Here is a 16,851-nt window from a genome sequence, read left to right as displayed (position 1 = left end):
TATTGTAGCAGTTCATTGGCAATACATTTGAAATATGGGTAATTAATTGAGCAGCTCAAATTTCATTCAATATTTGAAGAAAGTTAATTACTGTCTAAAAGTAAATTAGCGATATTCACTAGAAAATAGTAAATATTCACTAATTAAGTTTTACAGAGTACAGAAATTTTTGCTGTATCAGTACTGTATTTAGTTCTTTTCATATATCGTTCAGTCAAACGATTCTGATTAGTCTATTGTAATGAAAAAAAATTAAGTAGCATTTCTGGCTACTGCTCTATTTTTGGACATTTAATATTTTATTCTAATTAATGAAAAAGTATAAAATGAAATGTCCATTTTACAGAGAGAATATCTTTCTAAAATTTAAGGTTAAGATTTCGATAAAAATAACAGTGCCGGTTTTAAAGCTGGGACTTTTTCCAGTGCTTCTTATAAAATATAGATGCCTAAAGTGTGCTTTAAAAATTATTTTATATAAAGCTATGTAAAAAATTACGATGGCGCTAGTTGTGGTTGGCTCCAGTTTTACTAAATTATCACTAAATTTTCTCCGTGTATTATAAATAGTTATCATGTAATACAGTCGAATTCCATTAACTCGGACAGTTAGTTTACGAAGGAGCGAAAATTTCTGGGAATTTCCGAGTTAACGGATACTCCTTCTTCCTTGAACTGTAAACAATTACGCATGCGCTCTTACATCAAATGAATGATGCATACACAAATACTCAGACACGTACTAATGTATAGCATGGGGTAGGAGACAGCGTAACTCGTAATGGGGGTTAAGATTGAGGGGAAGTTCCGAGATAATGGAGTTCGACTGTACTGCAGAAAAATAATTCACCGTTTAACCCGTCAGCACTCCCGTCAGCTTTTTGGTATACTTTACACCCGTCATGAGAAATTTTTTTAAATTTTAAGCAAGAAAATATTTTTCATAAATTATTTACTTTAAATATTATAAGAATAATAAAAAATAAATGAATGATAATTGTAATTTATTTACGATTATTAAACGTAAATTACGTTTATTAATTTAAACTTTGACGAATTCAACCAAACATAGAATTTTTTTACTTACGCCTCTGAGCCCGTGATAAGGAAAATGCTCACATTTATTGAGGAGCATAAAAAAAAAATTTTTTTATAATTTCTATGACAACCAAACAAATTTTTTTAAAGCGGAATCTGAAAATAGATAAAACTATTCGAGCGGCTGAGGCAGCCGTTCGGCACACGCGTGGCTCGGGCGATCACCGAAGTTAAGTAGCATTGAGCATGGCCACTACTTGGCTGGGTGACCGTTTAGCCACGCGTTGGGTTCGAACGAAGGTCTCTGACCGTTAGGCGCGGGATGAAGATCCAGTGATCGGTAAAATGGGAATTTTATCGACCACTGGAGCTTCACCCAAACCGAACTGTACTGGCAATGGTTTTCTCTGTGGTTTTCCTTGCCCCTATACCCCCACAGCCAAGGTGGAGGATAGGGTATCACCGTAATGGTACAGTACAGTATAAGCACAAGTCGGGCCACAGCCGCACAATGAAAAGCAGATAAAGAAAGGAAGCAGTTGCGATGTAAAGGCAAAAAGTGTAAAAGGTCGTACATGCGGCTATACACTGGAACAATTATTCATTCATTCATAGATAAAACTATTCAAAGATAGAAAAAATTTCAACTATTCGTTCCATTCGAAAAAAATAAGTTATTCATGTTTAAAATCGAGCGTGAGCAAAATGCTTATAACGGGAGTGTTGACGGGTTCATAATGAGGATAATAATCAACAAAAAAAATTTTACGTGGGAATCACATTTTATTGAATTTATTTCTACTTGATAGCTTACAATAATTAAGTAGAAATGAAATTAAATTTAACAAAAAAATAAATATATTTTATATGTATAACATAATTTATTAAAATTTATTATCAATTTATTTTAGGCCAATGATCAATTAAAAAAAATATTGTTTATCTTGAGCCCCGATCATCTTCACTGTACGTTATTGTTTTGATTACTCATATATTTAAATCTCTCTCCATTAATTTTTTAAGTTATTTCAATTTTCATTTCTTCATTCATTACCTTGTGTTCACTCTTACTTTTATTTGATTTTTTTTTTCCATACGCGTTACCATATTTTAACCATCGGCATGACACGTGTTATTCTTCTAATGGGCACAAGCTGCAAAAAAAATTTATAATAATTACTAATCATTCAAGTAATTAATTGACTGAAAAATTTCATAGTAAAAATAACCAACAATAAACATATAATTTATCTCACTAAAATAATATATAAATAAATAAGACATTTACACAATAAATTTTTTTTTTAACCAACGATAAATTTAAAAAACATTAAGTCATACATCAAACAAAAATAATTTTTTTTTTAAACGTAATACCAATTTTCGAAATTACATCATGCATACAAAATTTATACTACAGTAAAATTGTTAGTATTAAAAAAAAATTTTTCACTTGATTTAATTAAAAAGTTTTCTCAGACGTTCACAAATTAAATTTATAAATATTTAAATAAAAGCATGTGAAGCAAAGCACACAATTTTATTTTTTTAATTTTAAATATAAATATATATAATTTAAATAAAAATAAATATATATCAATAAGTGTATTGTTTAATTTTGTAGTTATTTATTAATTAATTATAGTCATGTGGGACAAATATACGCTGTGGGTAAGTGTGCGCATATTTACCCCACATATTTCTATATGTTTAAAACTTATATTAATAACAAGGGAATACACAGGGTAATTTTTAAAATTTAGTTACACTTGCAAAAGTGGCCTTAAGTTTATCTGCTTTAGTTACATAAATTGTTCTTATTCTGTTTCTGTTTCAACGCGTCATCTGCTAAATAAACAACAATTTTAATTAGTGTTTTAATTAAATTATGAGTACAGAAAAGTAATTGGGATTAATTTTATTTCTTCTGGTTTAATTTATTTTTACAAAAAAAAAAAAAACGTTTAATATATTAATTATTTTGAGTAAATAGTCAATAGTTATCAAGTTTAGTATTTTTTTAAGGGGAAGGTATCAGTTGCTGATAATTTTACCGATCACGTAAATTTCTTACATAATTTACACAAATAATTAGATTCGCGGGACAGATTCCATAAGAGCGTAAGTATACACTGTAAAAAGAGCGGTGTTAAAAATAGACTCAATTTAACGCCACGCGGTTAAAATGACATAATACCGGTGTAGGCGGTGTAATTTGGCGGTGTTAAATCGGTGTAAAAAAATTCTACGTATAGAAATTTAAAAAAAAATATAAAAATTTAATGAATATTAGCTGGAGGAAATTTCAATTTTGCGATGTAGGGAAGGAGGGGGCAAAGTGGGCCCCTGGCGGCAAAGTAGGCCCCTTAAAATTTTCAAAACTTCAAAAAATATGGGGGCAAAGTGGGCTCCTCAAAATTTTCTATACGCCAATGAATTCGGACGGATAATAAGCTTATCAAAATTCCTTATATAATGAGGGTAAAATAGACCACCAAAACTGTTCATTAAATATAATTTATTGAGAAAATTAAAGATAATAAAATTACGTTTTAAAGTTATATAGCAGCAGACTATTAAAATTACTTTTATATTATTTAAATACAATTGTTTTATAGTTATTTGCAAATATCAATGATACTGAAGTTAGCAGACGTCTGACAGTTTTTGAATTTTTTAAAAAATGATTAACTATAAAAAAAAATATTTTGAAAAATTGCACCTATATTTTATTAAATTTTCTACATGTGTATATTTTTAATTTTTTTTTTTTGTAATTCATTTGTTGAAAAAAAAATTCTAAATTTGTAACTGTCTGCTAAGTTCAGGATCGTAAATATCACACGTGTAAAGAATAAAAAATACCAAATCTGAAATTTTTTAGAGGGCCCACTTTGCCCCTAATTTTAGATTTTTCAATTTTAATAGACGCAGCATAATGAAGTGAAAATAAGTATCAAGGGTCTAAAAAGAAGTAAACGCGTAAAAAAAATTAATTATATTATAATTAATTTCCTTAAGGGGTCCACTCTGCCCCCCCCCCCTTTCCCCTACTTATTTAAATAATTATTTATGTTATACGCAATTTATTTAAAAATTACAAAATTTTACGCCCGCCATTTCAATCACCAATAATTTAATTAATTAATAGAACCACTAATTAACTGTAGTGATCAAGTAAGTAAAATATTTTCAACACCGAAAAATATTTTAACACCGCTTTCGGTGTTGAAATTTAACACCGAAAATTTTAACACCCACACCGCCTGGACTTACCCCCGTTTTTTTTTACAGTGTACGGTCGGAGATAAAAATAGTAAGCAATTGGTAATTGATACCTTTCCGTCTTTTATGGTTACTTATTATTGACATATTAAATAAAAGGGTAAAAAAATGTTTAATAAATATTTAGACGATAAATAAAAAAATATTAATATTAATTAAGGGGGACATTGTTTTCAATATCGTCAAGTTGCTCACTTTCGCTCTCAATAATGGTAATCATTGTACCATGGTCTTGAAAATAGAACTCTTGGAACGGGCTTCGAATAGTAATAGAATTTTTTTCCTGAAACATTTTATATATTTTTTTTTTTTTCAAACTGTATTGTCATTATTTTGTTTGCTTGTTTGTCTTTTTTTTTTGTGTAAATGTTTTGTGCTGGCGAAAAATTTCATATCACATTACATCACAGTAAACTATCGCTAAAAGTGTGATAAAAATAAATCCATGCTTATTTATATATATCACGTTGAAAATATATAAAAAAAAAAAAAGCTGATCGTGCTTTTTTCTCAAATTATTATTTTTATATTATTATTCCTATACCGCGGTTCTTTTTTCTCGTTTTATCCTGTTTTATATTTATATATATCTCCTCGCAATCTCAATGGTATAAATTTACAAAATAGACGCGAGTAGAGCATTAAACTTGTCTGTAAATAAATTAAATATTATTATATTTATTTAACCTAAATAGAAACTTTTTCATTCACTCGTCTAATAAATTATTATTTTTTTTTTCTGTAAAAAAAAATAATAAAATTTTATTGTTTATTAATAAATAAAAATGTAAGTAATTAAATCTAAACTATGAATAGTAACCTAAGTTACTAATTACCGTGCACTAAAAAAAAATAATTTAGTTATAAAATAAATGATGATTGAGTAAATAAATGAATAATTCCTAACGTACCAAGAGGCCTGAGGGGATGTCTGCTCCACAGGTAATTACGTTTAACGGGACTGAGATAGCTGTCCCTTAGATAGAAGGGTGAGCTCCATTGAGCGTGAAGAGGGATATATGGTGCGGAGCATGGGTACCACCATGGGTCCCTGGTAAAAGCCGAAATGGGTGCTGACGGTTGGGGCTCCAGTAGATCATGGAAAGCTTTTCTTCCAAGCATTGAAGGAAATGAAGTCAATGGATCATCCAACAGCTTTCCTAAATATTTTAGATCATCATAGTCACACATACTATTTTTTTTTAAACCTATTCATCACTCGATTATACACAGAAAAAAAAGTTATCTTGAGTCAAGAAAATATTTTTGAAGACAAACGTTTTCGGGAACCAAATCAAGATTTTCTCGAGCCAAGAGAATTTGTCTTGGTTAAAAAAAATTCGTCTTGGTCGGAAAAGATTTCTACTTTATCTGAGAAAATTTAGGTCTCCAAAAAAATTTTCTTGAATCAAGAATATTTACCTTCAGTCAAAAATTTTTTTTTTTCTGTGTAATAATTCCCTTTTTCTTTGTACTGATCATTAAAAAAAGTTTGAAGTTTGTTATAAAAAATTAAATTTTTTTGTGGTTACTCTGTAGTGACCTTAATATTCAAATTGACGTAAAATTACTGACGCAATCTGATTATACAAATTTTACGTACAAGTAAACTTTTTTTGAGTCAAATTCAAGTCAACAATTGAGCCAAAATCAAGTAAAATTATGTATCTGAAGATGGGAACGTTTTTCACGAAATGAAAATGAAAAATAAAAAATTCACTGGATCTAGATTTTTGAAATCATTCGCAGACGCGCTAGTATGTCAGCGGAAAATTTCAGGCCGACCTCAACTACCCCTTAAACAGTCAAATTACATAAATTTTTCATTTTCGTTGCGCGAAAAACGTTCCGATCTTCAGGTACATGTAAAATTCGAATTTTTGGACTTGAATGAATACTGAGGAAATCATGTTAGCCAAAAATAAGTCAAAAATGAATGAAAAACGTTTGATTTTTAATTGTTTTTGGTTACACTGTAAAAATATCAGAGTAAACGCGGCGTAAATCCGGAATGAATGCGGAGCCAATGACTGTCTATTCCGGAGTCAAAAAACAAATTCTAGTTTAGTCCTCAAAAGCCTCAATTTCTTTGATGTTTTATTTACCGCCCAGAAAGTAACCCTACTTTAGTACTCAAAGTCCCCAATGAGAACTATGAGGTCTAAATGAGAATAATTTATCGATTTTCAATTATAATTAAGATCTCAAAATCCTCAACGAATGAAAAGTTACATTTCGAATTTTGAAAATTTTAGATAGAAAAAGAGAGGGGAGAAAATACTTCGAATGAGACTTTTGAGATTCAAATGCGGATAAAATTATGCCTTTATATTTTGAGTATTTTGAGGCTCTAACTCAGATTATGGTATTCCAGTTTAGTCCTCAAAGTAGTAAAATTGGTCATAACTACTACTCTGAGGACTAAACTAGGATAACTTTCTATACTGTTGTCAATCTTAAAATTCTAAATTGATCCTCAAAAACCTCATTGAGAACTTTGAGACTTAAATCCGCATTTGTTTTCTGACTCGGGTTCACTTAATCCTCTCGGGGTGAAATTCACTTCTAACAGGAGTTTATTTTAATATTAAAACTCCGAATCGGAGTGAATGCGGATTTTATTTAAATCCGCAATCACTTTGAATTCACTTCCGATTTTTTAGTATAGTATTCATTTAAGTCAAAAAAGTCAAATTTGACTTGATTATAATTTAGTTGACTCGAATTTCACTTAAAAAAGTCAAATTTAAGTTCTTTTTTTAAGCCGAGGAAAGACAAAATAACGAAGCGACCAAATGATTAAAAGAAATTGCACGAAAATCTATAAAAAAAAAAAGTTCGACTGAATTGATTATGAGTCAATGATATTTTTCATATCAATATCAATCTTCCAAGAGAAAATTATTTTGTCGCGTGGTAATTTTGACCTTCGATCATTTTGTCGTCGGGTATTTTATCAGAGCTATAAAATATTATATTATATCGAGTTAATAGTGATGAATAAATGACTTAGTTACGAACCGTGAATGTCAAAGAGCGGTTTTGTCGACAGCGGGGGTGATCTGTGGCGAGATAATAATGAGGATGATGGATACATTCTATCGATGTCTGCCAATCGGTCCAAATGATCACTCCATGCTTGATCCGCGTCGAAAGGTTTAGCTATTTAGATGATCATCGTCAATGTTCAACCCATGATACAGGACATTGTATCATTATTATATGTACCAAACATATAAAACAGACAAATACACGCATATTATAATAACATCTTCAAAATAATTACACTCTCTCATTATTAAAATTCAAATTCTTATCGTCAATACTAACCTTCGCTGAAGAAATTCTTAATAATAATAATTCATTTATCAAAAAATAGGGATTGCAATAAAAATAAAATAAAAAACACATGCCATCTCCGGAAAAAGACAGAAATTTTTTTGGTAGCGTAAAAAAAAATGTATATTTCAAATTACATTTGTTAGTTTATTTATAAAAAAAATATTTCAGCACTCGTATGCGCATTCACTGGGCATTAGTTAAATAAAACCAATATATGTATATAAATATATATAAAAAATGTATTATTTATATATAAATTTCCAGCTTTTTTCGAAGGTTGGCGTTCACGAGTTTTTTTTTAATTATTTTTAATTATCATTAAATAAAATAAAATAACAATTTAGCAAGATTTATGCTCTAGTTTACTTTGAATTAAACTAACCGCCCGCACGCACTTACAATTTATATATTTATTTATTTATTTATTTATCAAATAATACAGTTTTACCCAAGTAGATTTAATCCATTTTATTTATTTAAATCATAAATTTATTTGTTAATTAATAAATTAACGTTGCCAAGTGACTCAAAGTGTTGGTGTTGTTGTCAATAATTTTTTTTTATCGCCAAGAAAATGAACAGACAGAGTAGGGCAAATCGTAACGCCTGTTTCTCAAACATTTTAATTTAAGTAAGTATTCATGGAGTATATTTTCACGATTTTTCCATTTACGTATTATTTGTTGTTGTCTTAAGTCACTTAATTCAATAAGCCGACGTAGATGTGTCCATTTTTGCCACTGACCTGGATATTCGTCTGTAAATAATTATAAATAATACACACGACTCACGTTGTCTACTTTTTTTTTCACCTTTTTCTGATGTTTTTTTTTTTTTTATGAAATCAAATGATAAGATCCTCGAGTTAGCGGACTACTAAAAATTTCCAATTTTTTTTTTTCTACAACTCAATTGCAAAAAAAAAAAAAAAATAAAAAAATGCACATGTAGAAAATTAAAAAAACTACAGGTGCAATTTTTTAAAATATTTTTTTTTTCCCTTTTTCTGATTTTTTTTTTTTTTTTTTATTGAATTAAAATGATAAGATCCTCGAGTTAGCGGATTACTAATAATTTTCGGATTTTTTTCTACAAATCAATTTCAGTAAAAAAAAAAACTAAAAAAATGCACATGTAGAAAATTAATAAAACTACAGGCGCAATTTTTTAAAATATTTTTTTTTTCACCTTTTTCTAATGTTTTTTTTTTTTTAATGAATTAAAATGATAAGATCCTCGAGTTAGCGGACTACTAAAAATTTTCGGGATTTTTTTTCTACAAATTAATTGCAAAAAAAAAAAACTAAAAAAATGCACATGTAGAAAATTTTAAAAACTACAGGTGCAATTTTTCAAAATATTTTTTTTTTTTTATAATTTATCACTTAAAAAAAAAATCATAAAATTATTAGACGTCTGCGATCTTTAGTATCATAAAATGATTTATTATTTATATTAATCTACTCAACACTAAATGTCTACATTACAACATTACATGTAATGACAAAATTAGAAAAAAAAATTACATGAATGATTGAAAAATAATCTGCTCTAACACTCAATGGCTATGATTGAAAATAAATGTAATGACTAATCGACTTGGGATTTATTATTATAAATTATAAATTATAAAATAAAATAAATGAAAATATAATGATAATATTTAAATGCGTGCGTGCGTCGCTCGTGTTACGCTTTTGATTAATTAATTTTAAAATTCAAAGTAATTAAAATAAATATTTTTTAAAAACACTTATAATATAAAAACACAAATTATAAATTAGTTACTAATATTTTATTTATTATTAATTAATTAATTAATTAATTATTTTAATAATTAATTAATCAATTAATTAATTTTTAAAATTACAGTGATTAACGCATACAAATGTCTTTTAATGACAAACAAAAAAAAACTTATTTATTAACAATATAATTATTTATTTTATTATCTAACAATATATTTAATTATAATTATTTATTAACACGATTTAAACACGAACAAAGAGGGATTATGATTTTTTTTAAGACAGTATTTTTTATTTCAAAAATTTTTTGCTGATTTTATTTTATTTTTTAAAAATTATTTTTTTGCTTAATGATGACTATTTTGCAAGAGGTAGTAATTTGCAGAAACATATAAAGGTAGTGCAGCAAGGCTTATAATAGTGTTGTGTAGCTCTCACAGGCAGCGGAAAAAAAAAAGGAAACAAATTTTTATGATGGATATGAATTTAATTATACATAAATATTATTTAAGTTTTAAGATTTCATTTAATTAAAACAAAAAATTTCAACAAATAATTTTCAGTCTTTTTTTTTTTTGTAAAAAAAAAAGATGAAAAATGTAAATTCTTAGAGTAAAAGTACTATGGGTGTGCAGTTGGTGAACGATAAAACAAAAGTCTTTTTACGAAGAGTGGAAGAACGTGCTTGTGAAAGTTTTTATTTATAAATTAAACGGTAAAGTGATATGGAAATATTTGAAAAAAAAAAAAAAAAAAAAAAAATTTCCGTCACTTTATTGTTTAACTGATGAATTTTTATATATTTTTTTTTATTTCTCCAGCTCTGGCACAGCTTTGTGATTAGTACCTACCGGAGACGAAGCGCTCGACGGGTTTGTATTGGTGAGGATACAATTGTCTCGGTGAGTAGCCATAGATTTCCCGATGAACGGGCAAGTACCTGTGTAATAAATAGAAATTATTGTCATTTACTTATTTATTTTTTTTTTATTATTTAAAGTCACCCTACACGGAAGAAAATAATCGGTAGCAGCTACCGATCGCCAATCGGTAGCCGCTACCGATTATTTCGGTATCAGTTGCCGATGAAATTTCGGTAACAGCTACCGAAAATTAATCAGTAACAGCTACCAATTATTTCGATAACGGCTACCGATTATTCGGTAGATGCTACCGATTGAAATCGGTATCAGCTACCGAAAAAAAATCGGTAGCTGCTACCGATTATTTTTTTCAGTGTAACTGCCAGGGATATCAGCGACTAATTAACTGTTGGGTGTGAACGTGGGGACAGTGGGATATTTTTGATTTCGGCATTGGGACAACCTCAGGGCAAATAGACCTCACGCTTTTGTGAAAAATTCATATTTGCACTGACTGAGGTTCGAACCCAGCGCCTGGCCATTCGAACTTGTCCGATCGATCGAGAGCCATACATTGTTATTTTATTTATTTTATTTTCCGACTGAAAGAAGATGAATATTAAATTTATGAGAATCGTGAGAAAAATAATTTTGAGATAGGAATGAATCTTTTGAATTAATGAGACTATTCCATTACTGCAAACATTTACGGAGCTAATTTATGTTTATAGAAGAATCCGCTTTAGAAAATAAGACCCCGTTCATCTGTTACTCGATTTTTTTTATTGAAAACTGACAAAAAATGCCTGAGGTAAAATGGGCCAGAATTGTAAGAAAAAAATTTTGAATTGACGCATTGTCCAGACTGATCAACTTGTCCCGTTTTTTTATTACAAACTGTAACTATATATGGAGAAAAGTTTAATAAAATTTACCCTACAATTCATAGTAACCCTGGGCCAAAAATAGAATAAATACGGATATAATAAAAATTGATTCCTTTTGTTTTTTTTTTACTCTTTTTTATTTGAAAGCTACTCGAAATTAGGTTTTTCTACCCGATAAATTGAACACGATCTAGAAACAGAAGTGTAATTCATCATCCAGGCCCACTTTTACTCGCAATTGACGAGTAAAATTTATTAGATAATTTTTTCCGTGTACGTTTTTGAATAAAAAATTTAATTCATTCAAAAGAATGTCTCAATTTGCTTCGAGTTTGCCTACAAATCTATTGTATAAATTTTTCAAAAATTACCTCTTGTTAAAGAATTCAATATTTTTGGAAACCATTAAAAAATCATGATGTATTTGGTAATAAAAAAAAAAATTACCTGTATCCAGGTACATTAATGCGATCAGATGCGTGAGAAGGATTGTCAAAAATAGATTTTCCGTAAGGCCATGATGAAGAATGAAGTTCAGGGTAATCGCTGAATATGCTTCTTGGTCTACGAGTGTGTTCAGGTGCTCTCATGTCATCGGTTCCTTATTAGTAAACAAAAAAAAAGAAAATAATGAATGAATACCAAAATATATTAAACTACCATGATAACTTTTGTATCCAGTAACAAAATAAGTAATGAATAAATGAAATACCTTTAAGAGCACGTACATAACTCTGCCAAAATCTAGCCTTCCTCGTAATGGGCTCATTACGGCCAATCATAGCAAGATTGCTTCTAAATCGCGCGTCCATTTCGTTTTATTTATTAATAAAAATAACTATCTTCGACTATTTTAATGCCACAACGTAGCTGTTGGCTACTTCTACCGATCACTTGTACTCGTTCGCTAAAAAAAAAATCAATCAACCCCTCATCCAATTACTTAATCCATTTTAAAAGTTTTTAATAATATTTAAATATATAAATAATAAACAATAAATATTATTTATATATTTAAATATACGTATGATTGAGGTAATGACGCAATAGTCCCGGATTTCATCTTCGATAAATTTAGTTCACTGGTGTACCAGCCCCCTCAGCATCCAAAGCTCAGACCAGAATCATTTTTAGATTTCTCTGATGTGTAATATGTGATATATATACATAGTGTTAAAACAGGTGTAGTGCAGACAGAGATTAACCGTTAAATATTTAAAGTTGAGCATTTATTTACCCTTCACTCTCACTCTCTCTTTATCTTTCTCTTTAATATAGTTAGCCTTTACATTAGTTTCGTTTTAGCCTTTCATTCCATTCCATTACCTTTACATCATCAAACTCAACTACTAGAGTAAAGCTCCTATGTACTGTTGACTTTGACCGATATGTATATATATATGTATAATACTATGTTAAGTTACGTTTACTATAGATTGACAGTGACCTCATAATTCTTATTCACTGAGATAAAATTAAAAATCAATTAATTTGAAAACTGAATGCGGAAATTGTATTAATTTTTTAATTATTTATTAATTAAGTCATTAAGCTTCAATGGTTATAAAGTCAAGTATCGACATCTTCTTATGCAGTAACGAGATTTTAACGCTGTCTAAAATTATTATTGTTATGATTTTTTGAACCAGCTAACAAAAGTTTGAAGTCAAAATACAAATTAAAAATTTTTTTTTTGAATAGAATCAAATTACGGGTAAACTATTGAGTTTATGTGAAAATTGATAAGAGCCTTTTTTATGCAGAATTCAATTTTGTATAAAAATGTATTGATGTGTTTTTACTGTATCTTTGATAGTTTAGCCAGAATTTGAATTTGTTTGAGTGAAAAATTTTTGTAGTTATCAAAATTTGGTTTTTTAATTGAAATTACGGGTTAATTAATAGAATTGCAGAAAAGTTTGTTTTTATGTTTTGTGTGGAAGATTTAATTGGCTACAAAATAGTGTGGGTTCATTTTTGAAAGTTGTCATAATTTTAATTTAATGCAAGGTTAATTTTTTAGTGATGAATCATTTGGTAACGCCAGCCAAAAATTATGAGGCAATTTTTTTTTTTACTTGTAGATATAACAAGTGGACGTAATGGTCATGTGTATTAAGTAATAAGTAGTGAGAAATGAGTAATGAATAGTGAGTAATTCAAGTAGAAAGAGTATTTATGTAGTCAGACAGCATGAAGACTTGAAATATTTTAAATTGGAATTTATACTTTTCTTATTTAGTTTATATTTAATTTTAGGTGAAGGACAAATTCAAAATTTATTTTAGATCTCTATTTATTTTATTTTTCTGTTAATTAATTTGATCATTAAAATAACCGTGATCTAGAAAATTGTAAATCAAAATTAATAATGATCAAAAAAATTCATTATAATTAATGAGCTTTGAAAATTTTTGTAATTATTAATAAGTAGTCACACATTTGAATATATAATTATATATTCAAATGTATGACTACTTATTTTTGGTTATTTTTTATGTTTCATTATTATGCCAAAATTCAATAACTCATATTTATAATCAATAATTTTGATTTTTGATCATTATATCGAAATTAGGTAACAAACCCATCAAATTATTATAAATTTTCCATATTTTCCTTAAAAATTTTATTACAAAATAATTAAATATCAATTTTTTATCTGTTATAAAAAAAAATAATGAGTCCAAAATTAAAATAACTAATTTTGATAAATATATTAAGCAATAAAAAGTTTGTTTTCAAACTGTCCTCATAATAAATTAAAAATCTAAAAGCTCTCAGACGTTTTATAAAAAAAAAAAATTACAAAATAAAATCCCAAGCTATGCCAATAATTTGACTGCGAAATTTGAGTAAGAATAAGAATTAAATAATACGCAATGTTATAACACAGTGAAGAGCTAACAAGTACAGTTGGTCAGACCTTAGTGGGTTTGGCTGCTCAGCATCCTATTTTTACCCCGGCATATAAATATCTAATCGAGTGTGTGATATTTGTATGTGTAAGACTTACATAAGATTTTTAAATGTATACGTGCCAATTTATTAGTATAAACCAAACCATTACAGACTACTCTCTGCTTTGAGCTTTATCTTTTCTATTGCATTTTCTACTTCTCTTTTCATATATATACATATATATATACATATATGCATAATGTACATTCATGCCATGCATTATAAATAATGTTCATTCCACTCGTGTTATCAACACAAATAAATTTACATTTACATTAGCATCAGTGAGTCATAAATAAGTTATTAGATCATGATCTATATTCAGATCGAAATCTAGTTCAAATCAGGTTAATGTGTCACCTTTTATTTAAATACATTGAGGCGAAATATTATAAATTATTAATTTAAATATTAGAATGAACGTCAGTTAACAGACATTTGACAATTTTTGGATTTTTTTTTACAAATCAATTACTAAAAAAAAAAAATAACTAAAAATATGCGCATGTAGAAAATTAAAAAAGCTACAGGTGCAATTTTTTCAAATATTTTTTTTTATCGTTTTTAAAAAAAATCCAAAAATTATAAGACCTCGGCTAACTTCAGTATCATAATATTAGTTAGTATATTAATAAAAATAATAAATATGTTAATAAAGCATTTGTTAATAAATATTTATTAATTATAAAATCAAAAAATAATTAATAAAAAATAATAAATTACAGTCCTGTCTTGCTTAACAATATTAATATTTATTTATCACAATTATACATCACAACAGGTGGTTGTTGTCTTCTTGTCAAAAGTTTGACAGCTGACGTTGACAATCGTTAAATTTAACATTAAACTTTTAGTTTTTTTTTTATTTATTTATTTATTTTTTAACGTTATTTTTAATCCGCACAGAAAATAAAAAAAAGGGTCGACTAAAATGATTTTTTGAATCTGTTGGCTTCGTTTGTTTGTATTGTGTATAAAAATTATTGAATATAAACGTGAAGTGTGAAAAAATGATAAATATAAATTATGGATCGATGAAGCGGATCAATTACCTAATTTTCGGAAGACCGTTCGGTTCGAAGATTGGATCTTACACTGAGCTTTCGCTGCCAAAAATTCCAACTAGTATATCACTAGTGTGTTAAAGTAAAGCGCCACCGTGCGATAACATTTCTAACTAAACAAACGACGACATTTATGGCAACTTTCCCTCCTCTAACCCCCTTATTATTATTTTCTGGTGTATTTCTGCACGTATTCGTTGCTCGTTGAGATCATCAAGACGATATTGTTGGTTTAAATAAACAAATAGACTGACGTGTTTCAAACAAAACGTCATTTTTTTGAATTATTAATATACATTTTGTTTTTTAATACTTCACTTTACCCTTATGTATTTTTATTTATATATTTATTTACTTAATTATATTTCTTCCATAACCTCGAGTCTCCCACGTAACGGCGACCTACACGTTAATACTTTTTTTAAAAAAGTTATTCCAAGATCTTACATTCATACTCCATGAAAATGACATTTATTTATTTTTGATGACATTGGAAACTACGTTGTATTTTATTTATTTATAAGATGTTATGAAAATTTTTTTATTATTAAATCTTCAATTTATTATATAAATAATTTTCACTTAATTCTATTTTTGATACCGATTAAATTTATTAGTGTTGCTACGTAATTATTTAAGAGTATAATTATTAGTAATTTATAGAAACTCGGACAAAATGAGTTTCTGTCTTACCGGAAATAGCAAAAAATTTTTTTAGTGAGCGTAGAGCACATCCGCTTCGTAAATGAGGTGTGCAAAATCGTCTTTATGAAGTTGCCAATAATAAATTTTGTTTGTTTGTTTTGAATATAAACGAATATTAAAAGATTTAGTAGGAAAATTTGAAAAGTGAATGTCTCTAGACGTTCTAATTTTGCTGAGTTTTAATATTTTAAAAAGAAAATTAATTTTAATTCAATTCTTAATTTGAATCCGCATTAAAATTTTGACATTTGACCAAATTTTTTATTTTTTTTAGAAAACATTTCTGACTGACATGAAAGCTTATAATTAAAAAATTCTATAAAATTTTCGATAATTAAATATATGAACAAAAAAAAAATTTATCGTAAATTTGAAACGTTTATTTCAGTTCAATTTTTTTGAGCAATTTTGATTTTCAACCGAATATTTTTTTTTTTGGCTTTTTCTGTAAAAAATTTGAATTAAAATTTTTTTTTTAAGGCCAAATTTTTATTTGAATTTAAAATTTTTTTTTGGCATTTAATATTAACTTGAAATTTTTGTTTTATATTTGAATCAAAATTTAAAGATAAATAATTCAAATTCAATAAAAAATCATTAAGTATAAAAGAATATAAGCATTTAAAATGATAAATTAAATTTCCAATTAACAAAACAAATTGTCTAATTGATAATCAATTGAATCATCAGCCAGCTGTTAGTACCTCGTGTAAATACAAGTAGTCATTGTATTTAAAATGCCAAAATGCATCAATACAAGACGTTACACGTCTATTTTTACAGTGTCGTCGACTATTTACTCGTCCGGGACGAGAGCACACGATACACAAATTTAAACATATACATCCAATAAGCAGTCCATGCATATCTGTATGTGTATCACCCGATGTATATTTATATTTTCAACTCGGCCACGGCCAAACGAGATGGCTTGATTAAAAGTATTTCACACATGTGA

General features: G+C 27.7%; 1 protein-coding gene across 6 annotated transcripts; it reads right to left on the bottom strand.

Annotated features, from left to right (window-relative positions):
- Positions 1-1,801: 1,801 nt before the first annotated feature.
- On the bottom strand, positions 1,802-15,337 carry LOC130670838 (uncharacterized). Of its 6 annotated transcripts, XR_008990437.1 has the most exons (9): positions 15,177-15,337; positions 11,876-12,070; positions 11,611-11,764; positions 10,265-10,353; positions 7,345-7,485; positions 5,235-5,483; positions 4,868-4,974; positions 4,519-4,606; positions 1,802-2,192 (listed from the first exon to the last, which is right to left on the bottom strand). XR_008990437.1 is itself a non-coding variant. In XM_057474406.1 (8 exons), exons 2-7 carry the CDS (start codon positions 11,973-11,975, stop codon positions 4,527-4,529), a joined length of 813 nt encoding a protein of 270 aa, XP_057330389.1. In that variant the 5' UTR covers positions 11,976-12,070; positions 15,177-15,337; the 3' UTR covers positions 1,802-2,192; positions 4,519-4,526. The 6 variants fall into 6 exon arrangements, 4 of the variants coding, with proteins under 4 accessions (XP_057330389.1, XP_057330391.1, XP_057330393.1 ...); XR_008990436.1 differs by lacking the exon at positions 4,519-4,606; XM_057474406.1 differs by lacking the exon at positions 4,868-4,974.
- Positions 15,338-16,851: the final 1,514 nt, after the last annotated feature.

The sequence above is a fragment of the Microplitis mediator genome, chromosome 7 (assembly GCF_029852145.1).
Source record: "Microplitis mediator isolate UGA2020A chromosome 7, iyMicMedi2.1, whole genome shotgun sequence".
In the NCBI taxonomy this organism is placed as follows: domain Eukaryota; kingdom Metazoa; phylum Arthropoda; class Insecta; order Hymenoptera; family Braconidae; genus Microplitis; species Microplitis mediator.
The sequence above is the reverse complement of the archived record's forward strand: the minus strand, read 5'-3'. Positions and strand labels throughout refer to the sequence as shown.